Source organism: Astatotilapia calliptera, chromosome 17 (assembly GCF_900246225.1).
Source record: "Astatotilapia calliptera chromosome 17, fAstCal1.2, whole genome shotgun sequence".
Taxonomy (NCBI): Eukaryota; Metazoa; Chordata; class Actinopteri; order Cichliformes; family Cichlidae; genus Astatotilapia; species Astatotilapia calliptera.
Genome location: NC_039318.1, coordinates 33063599 through 33089972, shown reverse-complemented (window position 1 = coordinate 33089972; position 26374 = coordinate 33063599). Strand labels below are relative to the sequence as shown.

General features: G+C 41.1%; 2 protein-coding genes across 5 annotated transcripts; one reads left to right on the top strand and one right to left on the bottom strand.

Moving 5' to 3' along the window:
- Positions 1–617: 617 nt before the first annotated feature.
- Positions 618–15388, bottom strand: LOC113009066 (DENN domain-containing protein 2A-like). Of its 4 annotated transcripts, none has more exons than XM_026147134.1 (21): positions 15257–15388; positions 15097–15183; positions 12604–12675; positions 10389–11519; positions 10207–10298; positions 9725–9819; positions 9417–9629; positions 8699–8792; positions 8563–8613; positions 8273–8469; positions 8046–8155; positions 7786–7855; positions 7404–7481; positions 5600–5740; positions 4934–5082; positions 4178–4355; positions 4043–4084; positions 3356–3464; positions 2691–2960; positions 2062–2148; positions 618–1175 (listed from the first exon to the last, which is right to left on the bottom strand). In XM_026147134.1, coding segments are annotated over exons 2-21 (3213 nt in total). In that variant the 5' UTR covers positions 15099–15183; positions 15257–15388; the 3' UTR covers positions 618–1143. The 4 variants fall into 4 exon arrangements, with proteins under 4 accessions (XP_026002919.1, XP_026002920.1, XP_026002921.1 ...); XM_026147135.1 differs by having other exon boundaries at positions 8563–8607; XM_026147136.1 differs by lacking the exon at positions 15097–15183 and having other exon boundaries at positions 15257–15387.
- Positions 15389–15518: 130 nt separating this feature from the next.
- slc37a3 (solute carrier family 37 member 3) lies at positions 15519–24563 on the top strand. Its single transcript, XM_026147138.1, has 14 exons — positions 15519–15623; positions 17775–17973; positions 18989–19103; positions 19380–19472; positions 19798–19881; positions 20034–20179; positions 20519–20615; positions 20723–20807; positions 21192–21400; positions 21483–21624; positions 22490–22591; positions 22761–22960; positions 23132–23197; positions 23443–24563. Exons 2-14 carry the CDS (start codon positions 17897–17899, stop codon positions 23533–23535), a joined length of 1509 nt encoding a protein of 502 aa, XP_026002923.1. The 5' UTR covers positions 15519–15623; positions 17775–17896; the 3' UTR covers positions 23536–24563.
- Positions 24564–26374: the final 1811 nt, after the last annotated feature.

Below are 26374 nucleotides of genomic sequence, written 5' to 3'. Positions count from 1 at the left end.
TCAGGCGTGCCCAACAGGCAAGGACTGAACATACCATCCCTAAGACAATACGCTACTATGCTCTGCTCTGCACCTGTGTTATGTTTTCCTGCTGACAAAGATGTTTCCTCTTTGTGGGCTGAGGATCTGCTTTGTTTCCATGACTCAGAGACTAAAATAGTAAAGCTGCCACCAACCCTGAACCAAGGCTCTTTGTAGTAAAAGAAGAAAAAGAAAAGAAAGAAAGAAAAGGAAAGAACCAAATACCTTCAAACATACAAACACATCAGCCAGTAGTTAGGGAACTGGTGGCATGTGGATTACTCATGTTATAAAACTGGCACACAAATGATGAGTGAGTGCAATTCCCTCGGCTTTGATTCTCTTGTTCCCAGCGTGTAACAAACGGAAATTGTAAAATTTGCACCGTGTCATTGGATACATCTTGTATTTACCATAAAGTAAGCTCATCATTTGAAAATGTGCAAACTGGAGGAGGAAGAGAGAGAAAAGACATTTACAAAAATGGCACTGAGAATCTAAACATGTAATGCAACGGTTGTATGACATATTGCCATTTGCTTTGATGGCAACGAAAAAAAAAAATGACAGCATCGAGACAAGAAATCACCACAGCATAGCCAGAGGATATTTATTCAAAGTGCATGTGATGTTGTCATGTTATGAATAAAAGAAAACTGAAATGCTATTTGGTGTAACTTTGTGGTCAGTCACTGTCAAAATATGTCTGAACAGCAAAAATATACTACTGCCCCCTGGTGGATTTAAAAGATTACTGCGAACGCTTCTTTCACTTTAACTTATATTCAAATCCAGACTACCACTGTTACTACTAATCAGTCTATTTATTTCCCATTAATCCAGGTTAATTCCTCAGCCATATGTAGCTCACAGCAACACACCAAACACAAAACCAGACATGCATAAACTGATGATGTCTGAAGAATCCTGTTATAAAAAGGATCAACAAGGTTTTTCATCTGTGTGACATGCAGCAGCATTTTTCCCTTGGCAGGATTAATTTGTTTGCAAAATCCCTCGTTCAGTGACATAAATCAGGATGAACAAAATTTGGTTGTGTTTTTCTTTGTTACATTAGTAGTTCTTCAAGACTTTCCTGGTTTCAGTGCTTTATTTGTTGTATTATTTCTTTGAAAGAAATTTCATTTTGTTTCCTGGAACAAAAAAAAGACACACACACACAAAGTGACCAAAAGTGAGAATGAGCCCAAAACAATATTTTCCTCAAAAAAATTAAAGGAACAATTTGAAAGGTAATGTGGAATAAATGCATGCCATATCTTTGATCAAAATAAAAAGTATCAACCTACAGAGGGCTGCATTCAAAGAGATTTCAAAAATCAAATTGGAAAAAATGATGCAGCAGGTTTGTCCATTTTACTAAAATTTCATTAATCAACTCAAAGTAGTAGTCAGTAGCTTATATGGTGCCTATGTGCTTGTATGCATGCCTGACAGCGTTGGGGCATGCTCTAGATGGTGTCCTGGAGGATCTCCTCCTAGGTCTGGACCATGGCACCACAGAGCTCCTAGATGTGGGAATCTGCCAATGGTATCATGGTATCATATCTGCATACTCTGACCACATTAGGCTGGACTCACTGCACCAATGTAATGTCTGACAACGGGTGTAAGGATTTCATCCCAATACCTAATGGCAGTCAGAGTGTCATTGCCTATATGTCAGTCCTACTGATAGATTAAGAGCCATTCTAGAGTAAAGCCTGTCTGCTATATTCTCCTCCATGCTCTTGAGACTGTGCAGGGAGACACAACAAACCTGGCAATGGCACGTATTGATGTGCCATCCTGGAGTAGTTGGACTATCTGTGCAACCTCTGTAGGGTCCAGGTATCACCTCATTAGTGACACTGACCCTAGCCAAATACAAAACTAGTGAAAAAAAGTCGCCCTGTTGTTAATTTCACCAAAGCAACTGAAACTGTTTAACAACCCCCTCTGACTTGATGTTACACACTCCTTAAGAAGAGTTCCTTTAATTTTTTTTGAGCAGTGTATATAAAGCAGTTGTTTCCTTACCCAAGCCTTTGAGAAACCTGTTAACCCTCCTATGTTCATTATCATGGATAGAATCCAGATACTCCTGCACTCTCACTTCAAACAGTCCTGGTGAGATTAAAAGAAGCAAAACAAAAACAATCATGAAGAGCTAGAAGAACCCATCACCCATACCCATTAAATTTATCCATCCTGTCTGTAAAAGTCACCAGTCACTTATGGCCAATCTAGAGTCACCAGTTATTCTAATTATGATGTCTTTGGACTGGAAGATGATGTAGTACTTGGAGAGAACTGGAGAAAGTGCAAACTCCACACAGAAAGGCCCCAGATGAGGAGTTCTAGACCTCAGGCAGTCGTTGGCTGCAAAAGGATTCTGACCCAAGTATAAAAAAATCTTTTGATTTAAAATGATATTACTTTGACCAATTACTTTTGAGCCTTTGAAAATGGGGGATAAAACAACTCAAAGTGCTCTCAAGGCTTTACTATGAGGTATTACAGAGAAAACCCCAACAATCAGATGAGCCCCTATGAGCATACACTTGGCAACAGTGGGAAGGAAAAACTCCCTTTCAACAGGAAGAAACCTCTGGGGAAAAAACACACTTTGAGACAAAATTCCTGTTCTTTCTGCTGTGCCTCTGTACCTCTGAGAGCCTGCCTATGAAGCTCCCTCTCCTGGATGAACCAGCCAAACATCTGCGTCTCCATGAAGATCTCCAAGAAGCGGCGCACGGTTTTGGATGGGATGGCTTTGCGAAAACCCTCTCGCTGAAAGAAGGACGAGGCAGGGGAGGAGGATGAAGAGGAGTAGCCGTCCTCCCTTTCGCCGGTGATGAAGAGAGGATAGTGGCCTACCAGCTCCACAAAGAATCGAACAAAGGCCTCGGACACAATGGTGCTAAGATGGCCTGAGTCTGGAGACGGGATGTTAGACGTGGTAATATAAAACATAACAAAGTCGACTTGCTGATCAACCATTTACATAATGTTCAAAAAGATGTTTACAGAAATTTTTATCTTCTAGTTAGTCTTTCTATCCCTTTACCCCAGTATGAATTATTTCATGACATTCCAAATTATTAGGGGATCAAGTCTTTGAACTACAGTGACTACTGACTTTTTCTCTGGCACCAACTAAAACCTGGTGGTAAACATGGTAAATATACAGCAGATCCACATTAAAGCACATAAGCGTTGTCACCACAACCATGTTTGTGTTCTAGGTTTAACCATAAAGAAGCCTCAAAGCCACCAAAGAAGCCTCTATGACACTGTAGAGTCATAGAAAGAAGTCCTCAGTTTGACTCACCGCTGCTTGTATCTCCTCCTCGCTCATTAGCAAGCTCTCTTCGCCTCTCCAGAACGTTCTCCAGAGCCGTCTGAAGCTTAGGTGGCAGGATGGAGTCTTCATCGTCCAACTAAATGTGAGATAACAGGAAAGAAAATGTATTCATAAACCATAGATAACCTTGGAAACATTATGAAAGATAAATATAGCCTCTAGATCTCAAAAAAGTGAAGTCAATACAAAAAGTGCTGTAAACTTTCTCTTGCTGCAAAAGCACTTACGTTATGGTATAACTATCTTTGATTTCTTTGCTCTATGACTAGCTAAGAACAGTTATGGAAACTTTCTGTCACTGAAAAAACAAACATTTTTTTGTCGCCCAGAAGTCAAAGTTTCAGGTTATTATCTTAAAATCTCAACTTACTAACTCAGACTTCTGTGAATATAACTAGAAGTTTTAACTTCTGGGTGACAGAAAGCACCTTTTTTTTCCCAGTGCTGGAAGCAGGCTTCTATAAGAAGTCACATACGCACTGACCATTTGAAAAACAATACACATTTAAGGCTTTTTTTTTTTTTTTTTTTCTTTGGCTACAACGCTTTTTTTTTTTTTGAGAAAGTCTGGGTGAGGCTGAAACAATTTCATCTACACAGATACAGAGTGTGACAAACCATAAACACACACACACGCCTTTAAAAATATCTGACCTGTCTGAGAAATCGACTATTCCCAAGATCCACAACCAGAACCTGTACACAGAAAAAAGGTTATTTCTCTGCACAGCAGCTCATAAGTAATGTATTCCTATATGATTGCAGTGACACTTGTATTACTCCTCTGACCTCCTCCAGGGGCAGCTCAGTGAGTTGGGGCAGGGAGCTGGACAGCAGGCCCACGATGAAAGGGGTTGGTGTGCAGACGATGTCGAGCATAGCTGAGGGCAGCACTGGGATGTAAGTGTGCTGCCATACAAAGGGGTAGAGCAATGCCACGACTGCATGACAGCATTGGGAAAGAGTACTAAAGGAGGGAGCAGAGAACACAACAGTGGAACATTATTAAATTGAGCTTTTAATGAATTTTAATTTAAAAAACAAAACAAAACTGACTTCCCCTTTTAGTCTATATGAGACAAAGGAGAGAATTATCAGTTATTCTCACCGCATGAGGGCACCACAGTCTAAATAGAGACTAGCCATTCTCTAATGTAATACCATTGCCCTGAGAGAAAACCAAGCCTACAGACTTCTTTCATTTACATCACTGCACTTTGCATTCCTGTCTTCTACTACTGTGGCTGATCTTTCTGACTCCCAGTGGCTTTCAGCAGAGCAAACAAACAATTCCCAACACATCAACAACTCAGCTGGCCTTAGCTCTCTGGTATGTTCCCTAAATAAAACTGGGACTGCCTTAAATTTATTTAAAATTGTGAGTCTAGACCACCCACATATCCTGTAACTTTATCGTAAAACACCCCTGCTGCTTTCAACTAATATTTGCCATTTTCATAACTGCATAAACAGTACAGCTTCATATATAGCTGGAAGATATGGATTTTGGTGTACAGACAATATGGCTTAAATGAAGGGACAAACCTGAGCTTGTCTGCTGTGAAGATGACTCGCCTCTCTAGCAGCAGAGAGCCAAAAACCCTGAGAAGCAGGCGCAGACTCAAGCAGGAGAACAGACATTCAAAATCCACATGCTCCAGGCGTGAGTCAGAGGGTCGACAGAGCTCCATCACCTAAAAGATTTGATCCTGTCAGCTTACTCAGTGTAACACCAAAGTTGTGTCTGATGGACTGACAAATCCATTCCATCATTCGGTTCTAAATATGTTCATTTCAAGTCATTTTAATCTGGATCTGAACTACTTTCAGCTCTAGTTATGGTTAGCGAACTGTATAAGCTGTTCATCCACAACTGCTAGGCAAAAATGCAAAAACATTTAGCCAGCAAATATTTTGTCAAATCTTTACATGTGTAGGAAAAAATGTAGTAAAAGTTCCAAATTACTGGGTGTCAATAAAGGTTTCATTTTTTTGCAGTGTTTTTTTAGATGAAAGAAACAAAACTGGATGAATTTTGTATAGTGAGATTTAAATTTCAAAATCTGGTCAAAAAAAATGGCAATGTTCTTAGCAGATTATTTGATTTATGCTTAGGATTCCAAATAAAAAGACATTTTTAACTATTTTATCTGACTTTTTCTTACAGTTTGTTACTTTTTTGGGGGGTGGGGGGGTTCCACTGTCGCTCACCTCAGTGCCTGAACCAGGAAGAAAAGTTTTGATGGTGATGGTTTTCCTAGGAGCTGGAAACTGGGCCTCCATGATGGCTCTCATGAAAGGCTGGACCAAGGCAGGAGACAGAGCCCTGCGCCTCTCCACCTCATCCAGCACCTAGAATGCGTGCATATAAAACAAGCTTAATTTCATTTGTAATCTGTACTCCCCAAATTCCACCAACATATTAAGTTTCCTTAATCTAACCACCACTCTCTGCTCCTCATCCCTGCTTACACCCTGCTCAGGAAACAAACCCCTTGAAGCACCCAGGTCATTAAATGTGGCCAGATGATCCTCCAGCCACAGGACTGTTTTGACAGACTGGTCCATCTTTGAACAGCAGGACATGGAGACCTTTACTCAGTCTGTCCCTTTCTACAGTAAGTGCTGCGTAGAGAATGTGACAGTGACCAAAACCATCTGGGTTTTTCCTAACTAAAAAACCTTGGATGATGAGTGACGTACAGGCTCTGATCAAACTGATCAGACATGGTCCTGGATAGTAAGACTACACACCTTTGGAGCAGGAGTCACAAGTTCGATTCCCACCCGCTATCCAGTAAGGGTCCTGGCTAGACCCGCCATGCTAAAAAAAAAACCCCAAAAAACAAGCCCTGGAATGCTGCAGCTCAGACACAAGCATTTCACTACATTGTGTATGTGACAAATAAAGGTTGTTTATTGGTGTCACTCAGTATCAGATCCCCGCAAGGCTGCCCTCTCAGCCCCCTACTCTACACCAACCCATCTAACCATTGTTATTGTCAAGTATGCTGATGAGACCACTGTGGTTGGGCTCATATTTGATGGAGATGAGACAGTGTATAGGGCGTAGGTAGAGAACTTGTCCCGCTGGTGCTCAGAAAATTACCCAAAGCTGAACATCCTTAAAACAAAAGAACTCATGATGGACTTCAGGAGGCACAGGCAGGTCCACCACCCTCTCATCTTAAGTGGAGAACATGTGGAATCTGTCTCCACCTTCATTTCCAGGCACCCACATCTCCACCGATCTCACCTGGACCCACAACACCAACGCCCCTTAAAGAAAGCCCCGCAGCGGCTGCACTTCCTCCGTGTCCTGAGGAAGAATAACTGGGACCAGAAGCTGCTGCTGGCCTTCTAACGCTCCTCGGTGGAGAGGGTGCTCTCCTACTGCCTGGGTGTTTGGTATGAAGGGGTCACTACTGAGAATAGGAAGGCTGCACAGAGGATAATTAACACCACCCAAAAAAAAAAAAAAAATCAGTGGCTGCCCTCTGTCACCCCTGGAGGCCATCGCCAGATCCTCCTCTCCCAGCAAAACCAGAGCCATCATAGGTAATCCCTTGCACCCCGCCCACCACCTGTTTGACCTGCTGCAACCTGGTCAGTGCCTCGGGTCAATCAGGTCGCACACCTCCAGACTCACAAACAGCTTCTTTCCCTGGGCCATTCAGACTGTTAACAAGCACTATCCCCCCACACCCCACCCCTGCCCACTCACAATATTAATCTGCGCCATGGTCTGAGTAACCCTCATCACTCAGGCCACTCGCATACAGACTCTTCCACTATTTCCAAGCACTTTGTCTCCAATGTGTCCCTTTCTCTTTTTTTGTATATATCCCTTTTGACTGTATATATTTGTCCTGTTTGTTATTTATTCCCGGTGTCTTACTATCTATACATTATTCCTACACAGTTGGTGTGGAGTGCCCATAATTTTGTTGTACATGGACATGGACAATGACAATATAGGGTAATAAAGGATGCTATCTGCGGAGGAGTGATTTACCTTGGAGAACAAGTTGAAGCAGCCAAGATGGCTGACAATACAATAGACCTCTGGCAGACGTTTGCCTTTTCCACTAGGCTGTGAGAAAAAGATGAAAATATGACACATAATACTCACTAGTGTACTCCTAGACATGAGGACAGACTAGTATATAAATCAACAGTATTGCAATACACACACTCCTCCTACAGAAATCCATAAGCAGAAACACATGCGCACCCGCACATACACAGTTCCCAGTCTCACACATTTCCGCCCAGAGTCTGAGATGGGCTGTTTTCCCACAGGCGCAGGCACACTATTCTGGTATGCTTATTTACTCAGCCGTCATTGTGGTATTTAGCTACTTCCTGTTCGGTGACGGCACACGATTTCTATTTACCAGTAAACGCCGGCAGTATCCAAACCTTCGGCTCCCATCCACTCCAGTCAAAACAAATGAGAACATCTCACTGCGAGGGAAGAGCCATGACAAAAATATAATTAGTGTATTTTTACTTTTCAAAGAGAAAATACACATATACTGTAAAAGTCAACACTATTAATGAAATTGATAGTGTTTCCCGTGGTATAAAGAGTTGAATTTTCAGTGTTTATTATATTGAGATAAGTGTGTCGCCCTGTTCATTTCACACTCCTCACCTTGGGTATCTCTCCACCGGCTCCCAGTCTTTAGCATCAGGAAAGCAGAACTGAGGAATGATCCTCAGTTGATCCTCCGTCTCCCTCATGAACTTGAAGGTTCGCTCCAGCTGCAGTTAAAATGAGGTGAGAGATTTAAGATCAGTTACCACTTCTTGCATTTCTTCTTTTTTAATGTATTTGGTCTTAAATTAAACTACTACAAAAATGAGACATGATTCAAGGACCTTAGGAGGGAACTGCTGTGTGACCTCTGGTAGATAGTGCGCTCCAGCCTTTGATTTCTGCAGCGACACAACCAGGAAATATTCAAAAAGTTTGCGCTGATGGAGCTCCTGTTCGAGTGAGTGTCTTCTGGTGTGGACCTGAGCCTGGCTCGGCTGGCTCAGTATAGACTTCACCGACACGAGACGCTGGCGGTGAGCTGGAAGAAAGGATGTAAGCCAGAGCACTATTATACACCTCAGTGTGAAAAATAAAGAAACAATGACAGATAAATGAATAATTGAAACCCTACCTTTTGCTCTTTCTTCAATTTCACTCTCAGAGTCACTGTTCTCATCTGTTACTGTAAATTAAAACCCAAAAATACAAACTTACTAGACAGTAAAATAAATATTACAATCAATTTTCATTCCTTTTAACACTGTCACCTCTGCCCGAGCTTGTCTCAGCATAATGATAGATCCTTCTGAGATGCTTTTTCCTGGACCGAGTTTCAAATATGCTGTTGATCCTGAGTACAACCTGTCCAAAGGAATAAATAAAAATATGTCTCAGTGCCAGTAAATACTACTGCGTGATATCTGTGTGCAAAGAGGCTGTATCTGATGTATAGGAAAATATCCAAAAACGGAGGCAGTTAGGATTGGAGTTGAGGGTTATGGTTATGGTGTGTGGTGTGATGATGTTTCCATGTCACAAACTTATGACATGATTGGTCCCTTGCAGAAGCTGGATCAACATTTATTTTGATTATCCAGGAACAACACCAACACAGTGATACCTAATCTAATGCAATGTTCCATTTGCTTCGGAAATCAGAACTGGGAGCAAAGTCACCCCCGACTTCAGTACATTCCAGTAGGAAAGTTGAAAAAGTGAGGAAAGGATTATTTTTGCTCTTAAGCGAGGTACAACTACTAATCCATCACTAGCAAAACAGTGCAGTGCTTGTTTTCTCCAATTAAAAACACTAAATCAGTGCCCAGCTGTTGTCATTCCAGTAAAAAACTAGCACTAACCATGCAAATTAGTCTTAAATAGTATGTGCTTAATAATTTGCCAGGGTTAATAAAAGAAACCGACTGTTCAAAATGGATGTGATAAGATTCTGCAGCAAAAAAAAAAAAAACATGCACAAACACAGACCGTCGGTATTCTCCGGCAGGTGCGGCCATAGGAATCCCCGGGCAGCCAGGAGGCTTGTTCAGGTCCGGTGGGGGTAGATGGAGGGCTGAGCTGGGGTGGAGATGAAACACCTCTACTGCTTCCAGTGCTATGGATCTGCTGGTTGGTTCTCCGCATGTCCAGCAGCTTAAAGCTTCTGCCTGAATTCTGCCTGAAGAACCCTGGTCTGGAGGCCTATGGACAGAAAATAAATAAATAATAATAACCATAATTATTTCTAACTACTGAAACCAAGTAGTTGCTGTTTCAAGTTCAGGGTATACTTTAACCTTAGCAGTGTCAGCACCAGGAGAGGAAGGTAAAGACTGCTGGGAGCATTGGCTCTCCAACTCTATATCCTCATACGGGTTCTCATTTGACGAGTCTGCAGAAAAACCAGAAGTAACGCATTTGACGCAAGTTTTCAAGCATGTCTGATAATTGTGCACAAAGTTAACATTATTCAGTATTTTACAGTGAAGCAGGGCTGCAGTCCTGCCATGACACTTTGGACTTAATTTCTGATGCAGTAAAAGTGGTAAAGTAGTTTACCTGGCAGTTTTGAGGAGGGGTTTTTTTTTTTTTTACACGTTTAACAAAAATTGTACTCATACTTGATTGTTTTCTGCTGAATACTGTATCTGCATGTTACAATTAGCATGTAGAAGAGGAAAAAACTCAGCTCTGGAATCAACTGCATCCCATCTAACTACACTTCTACTACAATTTGCTCATAAAGGTATTCAATGGATAATGCAGGTTGGTGTCTGACCCAGGATGTCTTCATAGTGATGTTCCTGAGACAGCGAGCGAGAGAAGAGCAGACCATTTGACCCCGCAAGGTCTTCGAACTCAAAGGATCTCCTGTCATCATGAGATGAAAGCATGAGTTAATACATTACATACAGCTGGCATAACTTCACCAAGCAAATAATCTTTCTAATCTATGGATACCTGTTGAAGCTGTCCCGGACTCTCTCACCTCTGGGTCTTCCGTAGATGCCAGAGGGAGGTTTCAAGGAAGTTTTCGAAGCTACTGACGGTAGTGGCGGGAGGTTCCTCTGCCCTCTGCCTTGCCTCCTTCCCAGGGTGGCAGTAGCTGGGTGCTGGAAGGTTCGTTGGGGTTTAGGGACGGGGTTGATGGGGGGTGCACCTGGCTCGGTGTACACATTTTCATGCTGCTCCTTCTTTTCTTTGGTCCCAGATCTTGCAACTGTGCTTCTTTGAGCTAAAGCTTCAGATTCGTTTTTCCTCACCTCCAGCTGCTTGTCCTTGCTCGGTGGGCTGAAGTAGTTTCCAAGCTCTGGGGGCATTTTTCCATGGTTCCCCCCCATAGCCTCCAGCTTTTTAAAAAGACTGAATACAGCTCTCTTCTCATGACTCGTCTGTTCTGCTGCTCTCCTGTCAATGCTTTTTTTCAGGGTTCCCACCTGCTGTTTATCTGTTGATGTAGGCGAACAGGGCCTTGAATCCCCAAGTTTTTCTACATTCTCTTTCTCGTGTTCTTGTTTTTCTTTGTGAACTACAACTCTTTTACAGTCTTCCTTTACTTGGTTGCTACCAGGCTTACTGATATTGAATGCTCCTCTTTGCTGTTTTGTGGGTTCAACCGGTGAACAAGGCCTGGAATCTCCATTTTTTCCTACACTTTCTTTCCTAAGATCCTGCTTTTCCTTATGGGCTACTTTTGTGCAACTTTCTGCACTTTGCTTGTCTTCTATACATTTATTGTTGCTTTTTGGCAGCCAGTCTGTCCTTTTTACACCGCTACTTTGGCCCACGTTATCCGAGGTTAGAGATGAATGAGTGGGTTCCTTGCCCTCCCATAGTGAAATCTTGTCCCTGATGCTGCAGCCATTTGATCTGGGCAGCTTGACTCCTACTAAGAGAGCATTGTCATTGCTCTGAGGGTCAAAGCTCGACCTCCTGTGGGCCATCATGGATGATTCTTCCTTCTGGTTAATGAGGTTTTCCAGTGGGGTAAAGGGGTGTTTTAGTGTTCCCTCTCTTCTGTGCTCACCTCCCTTGTTTTCTACTGAAGCGAAACAGAAACCACTTTCCCCCACCGGAGAGCCCCTCTTTAGCCTAAAAATAAAAATAGGAAATCTTTTTAGAAATGCTTGAAATATAAAAGCAAATCGCACATTATCACATGACGCAATGATAACTTCCGGGTAAATCGAACAACCCAAAATGTCTCTTGCACTGGCTGCTGCACTCTGCAAGTTTTATGTCATTTTTTTCAACCACATGTGGGTGTTTACATACAGTTTATGCATGTCATATATTGTAATGATTGTGTGAATGCGCTGCGACAGACTGGCGACCTGTCCAGGGTGTACCCTGCCTAGGCTCCAGTGCCCCAGTGGACCCTGAAAAGGATAAGCAGAAGCAAATGTATGGATAGATGGCTTGTGTGAACGTATTTCACGTCGCCACGGCCAGCAGGAATAGAAACCATAGAAAAGAATGGCTTTCAGAGCACAGTTGTGGTTTTGTCCCCTAGTGTGTGGAAAAAACCCTCAGCTATGATGCAAAATTGAAGCATCTGCAATAAAGTCAAATAAATATACTTTTCCACTTGGAAGAACAAAGAAAATATAAAGCGAACTGGAGGCTTGGGTAAATCTGTCGAACATAGTCTACCATCTCCAGCTCGGGTCTCCTGGAATAACACGTTAACATTTATTTGGATTTTTTTTTTAATGCATACTTTTCCACATTCCCAAATTCAATCAGAAAAATTGAAAATAAATGGAATACCAATTAAAGAATAACCTACTGTTAGCAGAGTTCCCTGAACTTCCCAGTATGGTCACAGTGACTGCCAGCTAGGGGACATTCAGTCTTTTTCTGGACAGTGGGAAAATCCATCCTGAGAGTAAATGCCAGAGGACAAGCCTATGACCGAGCATCTTCTCATCGGCCTCGCTAAATAAACACATGCTTGGATTGGAGCCCATTTCATCAAACTGTTATGTTTTAATAAATAAACGGGAGGAAATGGGAAGCCTTAAGTTGAAAGACCTTTTCTGACTTTCCCTTAATGGATGTAATGATTAAAGGGCAGCCTAACAGGGTTTCTTATTTTCTCAGGGCTCAGGGAGAAATTTGTGAAGGCCCGTGTCCTATTTTAATGCCTCACTGGTAAACCTGGTCAGATACAAACCTGTTGATAGATGAGTTGATGTAATCTTGCTTTGTTTTCATTCTCTCAGCGGCCTCCATGATCACTGCACACCTGGGAGAGAGAGAAAGAGAGACATAGAAGCAACTTCTGTCAGCATCTTCTCTGATTTTGCTTGTTCGTTGAATTGCACATTAGCGGTTGTTGTGGTTTTGCTCCCACTGACAATAGCTATCCGGCTTTACACTGTTATATAGTCTTCACATTGCATTTTTAGTAGATTAAACATTAAGCTGGTAAACTTCAGCATTCGGGCCACAGGACAGCTGGGCAAAATCAAAGAAACCATGACAGCCAGAGACTCAAGTGCAACTCCCCGAAGTAGTTCATCACACTAACTAACACTTCATTCAGCAGTCATTTAGGGCCTGCCTTTTCTTTCCTCTCCTTTAGTGTATTGTAGTATACTCGTTTTTCCACCACTTCCAAACATTTGACCCCTGCAGTGACAAAGCTGCTGTGCAAATTCTCGTACTTTCACATCTTCGAGGTCAATGTTCTTGTAGTTCAGCGTCCTCTAAAACAGGGCTTGGTGATTTCCCATATGTGAGGCCCCTGCCATCATTTGTTTATTGATATACACTCCAAATGATATGACAGATGTGCATAAGGACTACATACCACCCTTAAGGCTGTAGGGTAGCTGACTGGCTATAAAAAAAGCCATTTAGAGCTACACCATTTGCTAGAAGATACATCCTGGCAACAAGATACACAATACTAGTTAGAATTAGAAAAAGCACCACTTCAATCTTACTTTATTAGCAAACATACAATCAGTGGCCCCTTTAGGTACATGTTGCTTGTACCAGGCTGGATCCCTTTTTACCGTCATGGCCTTAATTCTTCACCGACAAGGTGCTGGAAACGTCCCTCAGAGATTTTGGCCAGGTACGCTGTGGTGTATAAATGATGCTCAGTTTAAAGTGTGGCTAGAAATATCCCCCAAATCACTACACCACCAGAACGAGCCTGAACTGTTGATCCAATGCAGTATGGATCCATGCTCTTATGTCTTCTGATACTACCAGCTCACTGTCACAGTAGAGGATTGTTCAGTTATCTTTTGTCCACTTTTGGTGAGCCTGTGTGTGAACTGTAACCTCAGTTTCCTGTTTTTAGCTAACAGGAGTGGCACCCGGTATGGTCTTCTGCTGCTGTATTCTGTATTCTGCATACCTTGACTGTAACACATGGTTATTTGTGGTAGTGTTGTCTTATTAAATTGAAGCAGTCGAGCCATTCTCCTCTGACCTCTGGCATCAACAAATGGATTTTTGCCCAGAGAACTGCTGCTCACTGCATACTTTCTCTTTGGTGTGTGGGAAAATATGAGCAGAACAGCAGTTTTGGAAGTACTTGACCTGACTTGATCTGGTATCAACAACCCTTTTACATTCAAAATTACTTAAATCACCTATCTTCCTCCTTCTGATGCTCAGTTTAAACTTCAGTAGGCTGTTTTGACCATGCCTAAATGGCCCAAATTGCTCTTATGTGACTGGCTGATGAGATATTTGTGTTAACAAGCAGTTCAGCAGGTGTGTCAAACAAAGCGTAGGAGTGTATATTTAGATACAGTGAAATTATATTCTGCAGTAATCTGTTTCTTCTGGCAAAGACAAACTCATGGGCACAGTGCATATTCTGCTGAAATCAGATCATTTCTAACATTATCTCCTTTCAAATTAAAACATTAAATCAGTTTCTTACCTCCTTTCGCTGCACAGTTTTCATGTGTTCATCAGTGGAATGGGAGCACAGTGCATCCCATGCTGCTATAACAGTATCCATTGGTATAACTTCCAAAACAGCTGTAGTGTGCAGTTTATATGCCCAGGTTCAAATAGATTTTCTAAGCCTTGAAACAATTCATCGACTGCTTATCTTAGTGAGCCTTGAAGACACAGTGCTGAACGTGCCCCCCTCTCCCTGCTTCGCCTCTAATCACCCTCTCTCTCCCCTCACCCTGGATATGACTTCCTCCCCCCCTCTCTCTCTCTCTCTCTCTCTCTCTCTCTCTCCCTTTCTTTACTGTTGATTCACTTAGAGCTGGCTTCAGAAACGAGCTGTGTACGAATGAATGGATGGATAGATGTCTCTTGATGCTAACTAAAACTATTTCATCCCATACTTTACATCCACAAGCTGTGTGGAAATTTGTGGAATGTGGGACAGACATCATCATATTACGGCTTTTCCCTCCAAATCTGAAATTCACTGGAATTGTTTTTCATTCCAGCTGCTCATGCAGCTGTACAACCCCCCTCCAATGATTTCCAATGACGTTACGTTCACTGTCATACAGAAATTGATAGGAGAACATGTAAAAAGGGAAAATTCTACATTTGTTTGTACTTTTGACTGTCATTATGCAAATGTTTGATATAAATATTTATGGGAGTGTTTATTTACATTTGCTACATATAAGCGTGGATTTAAATCCTTCAACTTTTAAACTTCAAGTTTACTCACATCTTTTATCACCACACCCAACCGCGTACCACGTTGCTCTTGCACGTGAATGGACGTGAAGCTTTGGATGTTTGAGAAGCTAGAAGGCTTTGTAAAAGTATTACATACATATGTATCAACTATACGATTAGATAAATCTACATAATTGCCAAATGCTTACCAGAAATGTAGTGCTGTCCAAGTTCAAGTGCTGCAACCCTGCTGTAAACGGACTTTTTTGGCGCTGCAGTTTTTAAACTGTAAATGCATTTGCTTGTAGCCAATGAAAGTTGGGTTCTCGCGAACAAGTGGCACGGCAGCAGGTGAAATGTGAGCAGCTGGCTCACTTTTTTTTTCAACAGTCAATCCCAGCTGTTATTTTTGGGGCGGTGGGGGGAGCTGTAATTCCACTCCTGTCCTACTGGCGGCAGCAGCGCGCCTTGGCGCTCTGCGAAAGTTGACGTTTGGAGTGACGGGGCAACCCACAGTAAACACAAAACTGACGCTTCATCAAGAGCAAGCTAGCCAACGGGACTCAGAGCTGAAAGGTCAGCATATGTTTTTGTTTTCAAAGAGTTAGTAGCAGTCAGCTGTTTTTTCGGAGATGTTTGTGGTGATTTTAAAGGCGCAACGAACCCGGAATTGACTCGAAAGGCTCGAACCAGTATGCGGCTTGTTACTAAGAAAGCCGAGGTGGAGAGAAACTGCTCTGTAGGTGTGGCAGTAGCTTCTTTTCACAAAATAAACGTTAATTCGGTTGGCAGAACAACAGTGGAGGGTTTATAACTTCAGTGGCAAGATGTGTCGTTGATCCACGAAGACGTAAATCATTATTTAACCACGGAGTCCATAAAATTGTGATTGCTTAGTTCAAAACAAAAGCCCGTCTGTTCCGAGCTATCGAAATTTGTCAGCACAGCACGTCTCGGTCATATTCCTCCAGTGTGCTGTATTAAGTGCACAGCATAGCCCACACTGCAGACAATTTTTTGTTAGATCCTTTTTGTCTTCTGGGAGCTTGTCAGACACTTCTGTCCTATATGAAGGTTCTATAACAGCAAAATGAATGAAAAGAGGTGTCCATGATTAAACTTTCCCATGCACCTCATTTGCCACTGTTACAGAGTTTTGTTTTTGTATTGCATCTAGTTTAAAACTAGAGTTTAAACAAGGGTGTACAAACTATTGTAGATACTGTGTAATACTGCCAAAAACTGATTTCCAATGTTTCTGTGTATTTTTTATGTGTAATATCTTTACGTATGTTGGTAAATAGGCTTCGGGTTTACAAAGGGGTTATATATAGAATTAAAAAATTATCTGTTTTTCAAGTATCTTTATAAGTCTGTGTTATTGTACTTACATTATAACCAATCCGGTCCTTTATCCCCACTTAAAATAATTTTACAGAACTATTGTAATATTTGCTGCCATGTCTGCTGTCCTCTTGGCCAACTTACTCTTACAAAAGACATTTTTTATGTTAATGAGATTTTTGTAACTGCATAAATAAAGGTTATATAAAAGTCACTGTCAAAAACTGATTGCGGCTTCTACCTTGTTACACGAATGTTGTTTGTGGCTCAAGATGACTTTATGTCATCCACAAGGGATACATTTTACATATGTTTCACATATTATAGCCCAACAAGTTACTTATAGCAGTTGAAATACGAGCAATCAGTTTTTGGCAAATACCGGAAATCAGTTTTTGGCAGGCAATCACTTTTTGGCACAACACCGGCCCCTCAGGATTTCCCGTGTCAAGTACTCGAAGTGACTTTCATTTTTATTTTTCACACCTGCTTTCGACCACTTTTATCAAATGTGTCGAGAGTTAGAAAACTCAGATCTCAAACTGACTTCGAGAAATTGGTCCAAGCATTAAAATAGTCATGCTAAGCAAGCAGGTCATCAGCAGCTCACCAGAGTTTTGCCATCATTTCGGTCCGTGTATTCTGGTAGAGCGCTATAAAGATGAAGCAAAGCAGTGTTACAGCTGAACAGGATGGAATGAAGACAGTCAGTGTACACTGGGTCCATTGAGCCCTCTTTTTTTTAAGGCAACACACAAATCCCAGCTTTCAGACGAGGTGCATTACTTCATATTTATCTTTTAACCTATGGGGACATAGTTCTTTAACAAGAAGTACTGACTGGCTGCCATATTGGAATTATCAGAGACTTGAAACGAATTAATGAGCCACAATAATATTTATCCCACAGTCTCCATTGAACTATAGACTGTATATGATAGCTGGATGTACCCACCATATGGATAGTGAGGTCAGGGTGTATTGGTGTGAAGCTTTGAACAGAGTGATGTTACCCATCCTGGTTTTAAAACCAGGGCCGAGCACCATACTGGTCAGTCTTGTTAGGCCTTGCCTAACGAAAACCCTGCTTTATCGTTGTGTTTCACTTTTGTTGGGATAAAAATTTACAACACAAACAGTGTGTTTTATTAGATAAAACTTGTGACTGTCTGCTGAAGCCATAAGCTCATAAGGAAAGTGTTTACACAGGTGATAGATAAGGGGAGCTGAGGGGTTGTTTTCCCATAGGCTTCTGTAAAATCTGCCTTCTTTATGTAATCAGAGGAGTTTCCCCTGTGGTCTGTGTCTGCAGCCCTGTCCTAAAATCAGTGCTGAATGAAAAATACGTTATTTAGTTTGACATTGGCTTTCTTTCTTCTCCAGGCACGTCTAGTGATGTGTTTGTCCCATGTGGTATAGTGGAAGACTCTAGCTGAACCCCCTCCCTGTCCTCGAAGACCTTCACCAACACCTTCCTCCTCTTTCTTGTTTTGGCCGCTCCTGTGATGCCTCCATCATGCTGTGCCTCTCTGTCACAGTACACTCATCATCATCTGGTTGTCTTTCTTCTCACCTTCTTTAGGTAATTTGGAGTCACCCCGCCCTATAGAACTTCCTGTAAGCCTTGAGTAGGAATGCAAATGTCATCCTGTGCCGGTGTCTAGATAACATTGTGCTACGTGAGATATCCACAGACTAACAGAAAACTGACAAGAGCTGCACAAACTTGAAAACTTGAAACTGTATCTGGAATGATGGAATTTACACACATTTTTTGCAGCAGTTTTAATCCCAGCAAGTCCAATCTAGCCATATAGTTAATGCAGTGTGAATGCATGTGAGCTGTGAGGTCAAGTTAAAGATCTATGAGAGATTAAATCAGCTCAGATTTATCTGTCTTGCTTTATTATCATACTCTGAAACACATTAGAGTGTAGGAAAAAATAAATGTATCCATTTTCTTGTTTGTTTTTTAACAATTTTTGATCAAATCATATGCATGGAAATGCACATCCCTATTCACTGTGGAGGTTTATTAGTTGTTCGCTGTAACCCTATTTTTGCTACTAACGTTTAGTTTTAGTTTTCTTTTATTGAACAAATCTAGCAAAGAAATTAATGTCGTTTTAAATAGACAGTGTGTATCATATAATAGGCTTTGCTTTATTTTGGTTCAAGTAAAAGTCATATAGAGCAATTGCTGTTGCCATGGCATCGGACATTTGTGCATGAAATCTTTATTACAAGCATAAATTTGGCTTAAGCATTCAGTTGTTTTGGAAGTGGATTTTGTTTGGGTTTTTTTTTTTTTTTTCATTTTCATTTTTAAGTATGTAATTTCAGTGTTTCTTGCACAGCTGAAATGACATTACTTTGGAATTTTACCTTTTTATTTACAAGTAGAGAGCTGTTGTACCCAAGAGCCCTCAAAAATCCGTGTTCAAAACAAAAAGCATGTTCAAAACTCATAAATGTAACCTTTAATTGATCCATCATATTAAATAAGAATGAAATAACTGCGCTGCACTTTCAGTAAATGTTTGTCCACATATGTTTTGTCATTCCTTTCTGAGTAAAACTGCTTTCTGTCTTTCCAGCTACGTGTTGCTGCATGCGTCCAGGAAGACATTCAGCAATGTGAAAGTGAGCATCTCAGCTCAGTGGACGCCTTTCATTCTTAATGACAGCTCACCTGACTTCTCGCCTGGCGAGGTAATGAGCATACAGCACAGAACAATGTGTCTCCCACATATACAACGCTGAAATTAAAATAAGTCAGAAATATTTTTGGCTGGCCACAATTCCAAAGTAAAGCCTTTGTTTTTTTTTTACTTTTTTTTGTGTGTTATTGTTTTTCAATGTGCACACTTAGCTTCTCTGCAGTTTAACTTAATCCCTGATGCACAAAAGCAAAACTTTTACAGTCACGTCCTTGGTCTAAGAGCCTGTATGAACTCTGCACAATCACGTTTTCTCTGACTGTCCCAGACCTGGCAGGATAATCGTCTGTTTGAGGATGAAAAGCAGGCCACTCTGTTTCTGGGGATTCTGGACTCCATCTTCCTCTTCTCATATGCAGTGGTGAGTACATGATTTTCATTGTTTATTAGGATGCGTCTGCCACACAAATTGGTAAAACTGTGAGCAGAAGATAATTTTGTGTATCGACCCCGTGCCAAGTTGGGCCTGCATTTACTCAGGAATGGAAATCATTTGAACCATCTGGTGACCTGTGTGGATTATGATAAGAGTAAAACAAAGGCCAGCACATCTCTGTAACACTAAGTATCAGATTTGTTCTTGGAACTCACTGAGAAAGTACATTATGCCTGTAATTTGAACAAAATCAGATCAGACTTTTATTTATTTATTTATTTTCTCCATTTTTTTGTTCGTGTCCACACAGGGTCTGTATCTGAGTGGTATGATTGGAGACAGAGTGAACCTCCGCTATGTGCTCTGCTTCGGCCTGTGTGGCTCTGCTGCAGTGGTTAGTACATAGTACAGAATTATATGATTGATTATTAGGGTGGTGGTTTTTGCATTAATCATTGCTGGTATCTGTATAAAATCCACACAAAAAGTAAAGTTTCTGACAACTACAACACCAAACACTCAAGAAAGCTGTGCATGTTTCTGCAGGAGTTTGTGTTTGGCACTTTGACTGAATGGCTCCACATCTACAACATCTACCTGTACAGCAGCCTGTGGGTGCTGAACGGCCTGCTGCAGTCGGCCGTCTGGCCCTGCGTGGTGGCCGTCATGGGCAACTGGTTCGGGAAGGCGGGGTGCGTGTCATTTCTGTGAATGTCATTATCTTTGCCTTAACGGCTGCCAGATGAGTTTGGATCACAGACACAGCATCTGTCCAACCCAGAAATATTAGTCAGGCTCATATTTGCCAAGTCGACCTTCATCATACACGCCCAAATGGAAATACAGATGCTCACACTCGCCATCAATAGCCTCTATTCACTGGTGCCACAGTGAGAACATAGGCCTATTTAGACCCAGTTTTGCTCTGCAGCAGGGCATATTCTGCTCATATTAAAAACGGCGAGTGACAGAGTAAAAAATACTTAAAGCTGTTCTATAAATAAACTTAATGCCATTTATCTCTTTTTCAGTCGTGGTTTTGTGTTTGGCCTGTGGAGTGCATGCGCCTCTGTAGGCAACATCCTGGGTGCTTTCCTTGCTTCCAGTGTTCTCAAATATGGATATGAGGTGAAGCACACATAGACAAACATGTTTTATTGTTGCCGCCCCCCGCCCCACTTAACATTGCCAACAACTAAGCACTGAAATAATGTGCTGACTGTTGCTGTGTGCAGTACGCCTTCCTGGTGACCTCTGTTGTGCAGTTTGCGGGAGGGGTGGTCGTGTTCTTCGGCCTGCTTACCTCCCCAAAGGAAGTTGGTAAGGACTTCAGGAAGCAAGTTAGATGTTAAAAATGTAAAAAAATTTGCAGGGTGTTTGCTTGTTTTTTTGTTTTTGCATGCTTTAAATATATTAAGGTGACTCAAAGTACTTCCCAGAATGTTGCATATGTGTTCATATTCTCCATAATGCTTAAAAATTTATAACCCTCATTTCTTCTTAATACATTGGTGCATATACTATGTGATCAGGTTTCAGCTTGTTTTGAAATACCATCAACTTTGTATCTTTACTTTTTATAACTTCTTTCCATGAGAGGTGTGAACTCGTCTCTACCTCAAGTTGAAACAGTTTGAATAAGCTAAACTTTTGATTAAACTTATGGTCTCCTTTAATGTGTGTGTGTGTGTGTGTGTGTGTCAGGTCTGAGCTTGGAGTCAGAAACTGGACTCAGCCCCATTGAGACAGACACAGACAGCCACAAGCCTCTGATGAGCGACGAGGAGGATGAGGTGGAGGTGGAGAAGTACAGCAGGCGAGGCCAGTCTGTCGAGCAGCCTGTAGAGCCTCCAGCTGAGTCTCCACAGGCCATCGGCTTCTTAAAGGCTTTCTGTCTTCCTGGGGTGTTGCCTGTGAGTGTGAAGAAGACGAACTATATAAAACTATATAACAATGTTTTTATAGTGTGATGACTTTGTCTCGCTTGCACTGCAGTATTCCCTGGCTTATGCATGTCTGAAGCTGGTCAACTACTCCTTCTTCTTCTGGCTTCCCTTCTACTTGAGCAACAACTACAAGTGGAAGGAAGCCCAGGCCGACCGCCTGTCTGTGTGGTATGATGTCGGAGGAATCATCGGTAAGCAGCTGCTTGAAAAAGAAAAAAGTTCTGTTATAAAACTGAGGTTTGACTTTCTATTTTGAAAGAAACAGTCAGTCATCCCTGTGACTAAACACTCAGGCTTCTCTGAACACTCTTTCCAGAAATGTTTTTCCCGACTTTTGGCTGTGCAACCATAGTCCTGATATGGTCATCTCAGATCCCTCCCGCTCTTTACACTTTGTTTGCGAGGGGCAACCAATCAGGGCAAAGTTTGCTTAAAGGAAGTATGTAAGGAGAGGAACTAAAACAGCTTGTTTCAGAGAACTGATGAGCTGGGGACCAGTGTGAGATTGTTTGGAGCTGGGATCAAAGCAAAGCTGCTCTTATAGAGTCCAAGAATAAAACCATTAGAGCTGGTAATGAGCAGTAAAGGTCCTGTTTAAAATCACTTATCACTCATCATTTTGTATGATGCTTAATAATAGAATGTTATTATCACAACTTATAGTAGTGCAGTGGTTCTCTAACGGTGGGGCATGCAGCCTCTGGAGGTGGGGGCACCATCAGATAAGCATAACTTGATTTGGATCCTTCATCCATCTATTTTCTTCCACTTGTCTAATTCAGTGTAGGGGGCGGGGCTAGAGGCCATCCCAGCTGTCATAAGTTGAGAGGCAGAGTACGCCCTCGACAGGTGTGCGGCACGGCTGATTTTGATCCTTGCTGTACTTAATGGTGGTTTAAACAAAATAATGTGTGGTGTGAATATTTATTTATTTTTGGCAGGGTCCTAAAGTGGAGCTGTAATGTATGCAGCCCCACGTGTAATGTATTCATTGGTAAATAACTTTGCAGTTTGTCAGTTCCTAATTTGCCTTGATCATGCTATTTTTTGTATCAGGAGGAACATTTCAGGGTCTGATCTCTGACTTTATGGGGAAGAGAGCGCCGGTGCTGGTCGTCAGTCTGATGCTGGCAATCGGAGCCCTGGTGGGATACAGCCGTAAGTACATGCACGTCATCTAACAACAGCTCACGGTCTGATATCTTCTTCTTCATAATAATAAAACAAAAAAAACTGCATTTCATGAGTCAAGGCGTCAAACTCACAATAACACTGTAAGGTTTAAAATTCACACGATTAATTTTGCGTTTAAAATCCACTCTCTCAGGATCACCTAATGACCAGGTGATAAACGGTGTGCTGCTAGCTATTACCGGACTCTTCATTGGTGGGCCGTCCAACATAATCAGTTCGGCCATATCTGCTGACCTTGGCAGGCAGGATGCTCTGAGGGGCAGTAAGGAGGCCTTGGCTACTGTCACTGGTATAGTGGATGGAACTGGAAGTATAGGAGCTGCTGCAGGACAGGTAAAGATGAAAAAAAAATCAAATTGGAGAATTAAACAGAATGAATTTGGCAGCATGAGAGCATGTTTGCTTCCACTGATGCCTTTTTGTGACACAGCTATGACATTGACTGTATACACACGAGTGATCAGACTGACCTTTAATTTGACCATTTTCTCCCTCGTCTTCTAGTACTTGGTGTCTCTGATAGAGAGCAAGCTGGGCTGGATGAGTGTGTTCTACTTCTTCATTGTCATGGTAAGATAATTCTTATCCTTAAAAGGACAAAATGTGTTAAATAAGACTTTAACTTTGAATTAATCAGAAAGGTGTTTACCGAGGTCGTAAATCAAGTGAGATGTAAGCTGGATTTCTTATAAACTCCCCCTGCTGACCGTCACGAAGCATGACACCTGGTTACACTTTTCAGTCCAAGACATTCCATCCATCTTTTATATACAGTTTGCGCTTGTTGCTTAAGGCTTCTTCTCTTCGTGTTACAGACTGCGGGCAGCATTGTGTTCATCACTCCCTTGCTTGTTAGAGAGCTGCGGGCCATGTGGACAGAGAGGCGAGCGCGGCAACGGCAGCTGTAAGAAATCTTAACCACCATCAGTTTTTACTGTAATCAGGTCTGGTGTGATTTTGTGGTTGTTGAAAGATGATGCTACTTACAGTGCATGTAAGATTTGGAGTTTGAGCTGAAGTCCTTGCCTTAAGAAGAAAAAAACCACAACAGGTTGCACTGTTCTGTATATTCAGGGCTTTGTAAAACATCCCAGAATGTACTAATGTGTATATTTTAAGGTTTTAAATGGATGTGAATGTTGATGTATTTGAATCAGTGTTGCCAAATATAGAAACTAGAGCTTCTTACCGTAAAGATCAGACTCTTTGAGAAAGCTTAATGCCCAAGGAATGTGAACAGTGATTGTAAAGTAGAACTCTGTAATCAGTTCTTGTAGATATGTATCATATTTTAGTCATTTTAAATATTGCACTATGTTCTTCTCACAGTAATCAGGCACAAGCCTTAAAACATTTTAATAAATCACTTTTAGAGGTCTGGGAAAGCTCCAGATCACTGCCATTTTATCTCACCTGTGTACAGTTTTTTGTAATTGTGTTTTAATGTTGTACTGTAAAGTCTTTTCATGGCAGGGGGCTGGTTCTCTTCATTCTGTGTACATGTGATTTTCATTTTTCCCTTTTCCATTTACTGTTTGCTCGAATGTTGACATCTTAAGTTTTAGTGTCTTAACTTGCACACACGGGCAGAAATGTTCTTAAACTCTGTGTTAACAGCATAGCATGCCTTATTTCTGTAAAACACACTACCATGGTGGAAAGGTTTGCCTGTGTGCATCAGGAGCCCTGCATATGTTTTAACTGATTTTTAACTGTAAATCCATGTAGGTTATGTCCAGATTTAGGTTTTAACAGCCAGTGTAGGTAAATATGTTTAATTTAGATGCAGTGGTATCTGCAAGGTGGGCAATTTGTTCTGGTTAAGATGGTTAATTTAGCTGCACATTTGCATGTAGCTATATAGGATTGTGTAAAGCACATTTAGGAATAGCTATTGCAATTTTTTTTATCATGCTAAGAAATTTTCTTTGTCTCTTGAAAATAAAAAAAAATCATATGAGATTCCATATAATTTTTAACAAATGTAACTGTTTTTTGTTTTAAATAAATGCAATTTTTATTTCATGGTTTGCTGTCTGTGCAGTGTTGTATCAAATCCACCAGGGGGTGCTCTGAATGCAAACTTAAACCTTCACTCCCTTTTCTTTCCTGTTGAAGCAGAAACAAGTGTTGTGCTGGTAATTTCAGTTTATATCCATATAATTCATAAACATTTAACTGACTGAAGCACATTAAAACACCAACAGCCTTCATTCAACTCAACAATTAATCTCTTTTAATTACACTTCTTACATGTTGCAAAGATACATATACCAGTATTAAATTACAGTTTAAAAAAAATTATTATAAATCGTATGGAAATATTGTCATACATTCATGCATATACAAAGTATGCACTACCTTTTAATATAGCTGCGACAGGTGAGTTAGGAAAGCAGCGGTTGCTTGAGCAGAGTGAGACACTAGAGATTCATTCTATTTCTGTCCAAATTTTTCTTAGATTTTATTTTATTTTTATTTTTCCTCTTAGTGGATTTGAGGAGCAAAGCTACAAAATGCTGCTTAACCGTTAGAAGCCACGTTCAACAACATGGCAGATCTGCTTGGACACATCTACTCCATGTCTGTTTCTCTTTAAGAATTTTTTTTTTCCTTATTTTTGAAGATTACCATAAAAAAAGTAGTTCCTTTGTCAAAAATGTTTAAAGTAGTGCAATGATATGGTTTCAAAGAAAAACAATTAGTTAGTTACAGCAAAACAAAACTAAACCAAAACAACAAGAAAGAATGGGGAATTTAAAATGATGTCCCTCTGAAAACAAATGACAAAGACTGAAAATAAGTTACTACAAACACGCTGAGAAAACAGATGCACATTCAAACTTACACAGAGATAAAGTAAAAGATTTTAAAAAGAAAGAAGAAGCAATTTCTGCTTTTATGAAATGTGTGAAAAACAGTTGTGCAAAATCATGGAAGTCAAACCCAACATGATTATAAACAACTACTTTCATGGTGAGGCAGCTGAGTCATGAAAGAGAGACAGACACACTCTGGAGGGGGGGCACTTACAGACCACTCATCATCTGGATGCAGAACTCCTTTGATCCAGATAGGATCTGAGACCTTTTTCCTCTTGTTCTGGTTAAATCTGACCCTTGTTGTTTTCCTCATGTGTATTTTGGGAATGGTGTCAAAGCAAAGTAAAGGGAACAACAACAAAAGCTAACCCCACACCGCCCCTCAGCGAGTTTCCTCTGCACGGCCCTATGACACACTGACTCTTTCACCTGATGAGAAACCCGACACGAAGCAACAGGTTTTTACCACAACAGAATAACAACTTCCCCCTCGTTGAGTCTGTCTCTCTTTCATGCCTGTAGACACAAACAACCTGAGCTACACTGATTGATTTTTTTTGTCTTTTTCTGATTTTCTTATATTTGTGTTATTGAATTTTATGATGAGGTAGTTACAACAGATAAACCCAGGCTATGGCTTTTTACCCTTATACAAATTAGAATCACTGTAGCTAGGGCAAGCCGCATGCTATTTGAGTCACAAAACATGCAGTAACGGATCACAACAGAAAAACTCTTTTTGTTTTTAAAGTGTTGGAGACTTTCTGTAACCCACAACTGATCGCTCAAACAGTGTGCAACTTAATCCTTTGGTTGGACTGCATCAGCTGCCGCAACTTTTAAAACGAATGAAAAAACAAAATAAAAGGGGAGAAAAAACATTGACACACTCACACATACATATATGTATCTTCTATATACAAGC

Excerpts from the sequence above, each read along its gene's own strand:
- LOC113009066 (XM_026147134.1), bottom strand. Across the intron at positions 10,299-10,388 it reads GTCCGGGACAGCTTCAACAG|GAGATCCTTTGAGTTCGAAG; the intron begins GTATCCATAGAT and ends TCATGATGACAG. Across the intron at positions 8,793-9,416 it reads CCTGCCGGAGAATACCGACG|GTTGTACTCAGGATCAACAG; the intron begins GTCTGTGTTTGT and ends TCCTTTGGACAG.
- slc37a3 (XM_026147138.1), top strand. The coding sequence starts at position 17,897 with ATGCCTCCATCATGCTGTGCCTCTCTGTCACAGTACACTCATCATCAT. Across the intron at positions 17,974-18,988 it reads TTTCTTCTCACCTTCTTTAG|CTACGTGTTGCTGCATGCGT; the intron begins GTAATTTGGAGT and ends CTGTCTTTCCAG. Across the intron at positions 22,961-23,131 it reads TAGGAGCTGCTGCAGGACAG|TACTTGGTGTCTCTGATAGA; the intron begins GTAAAGATGAAA and ends CTCGTCTTCTAG.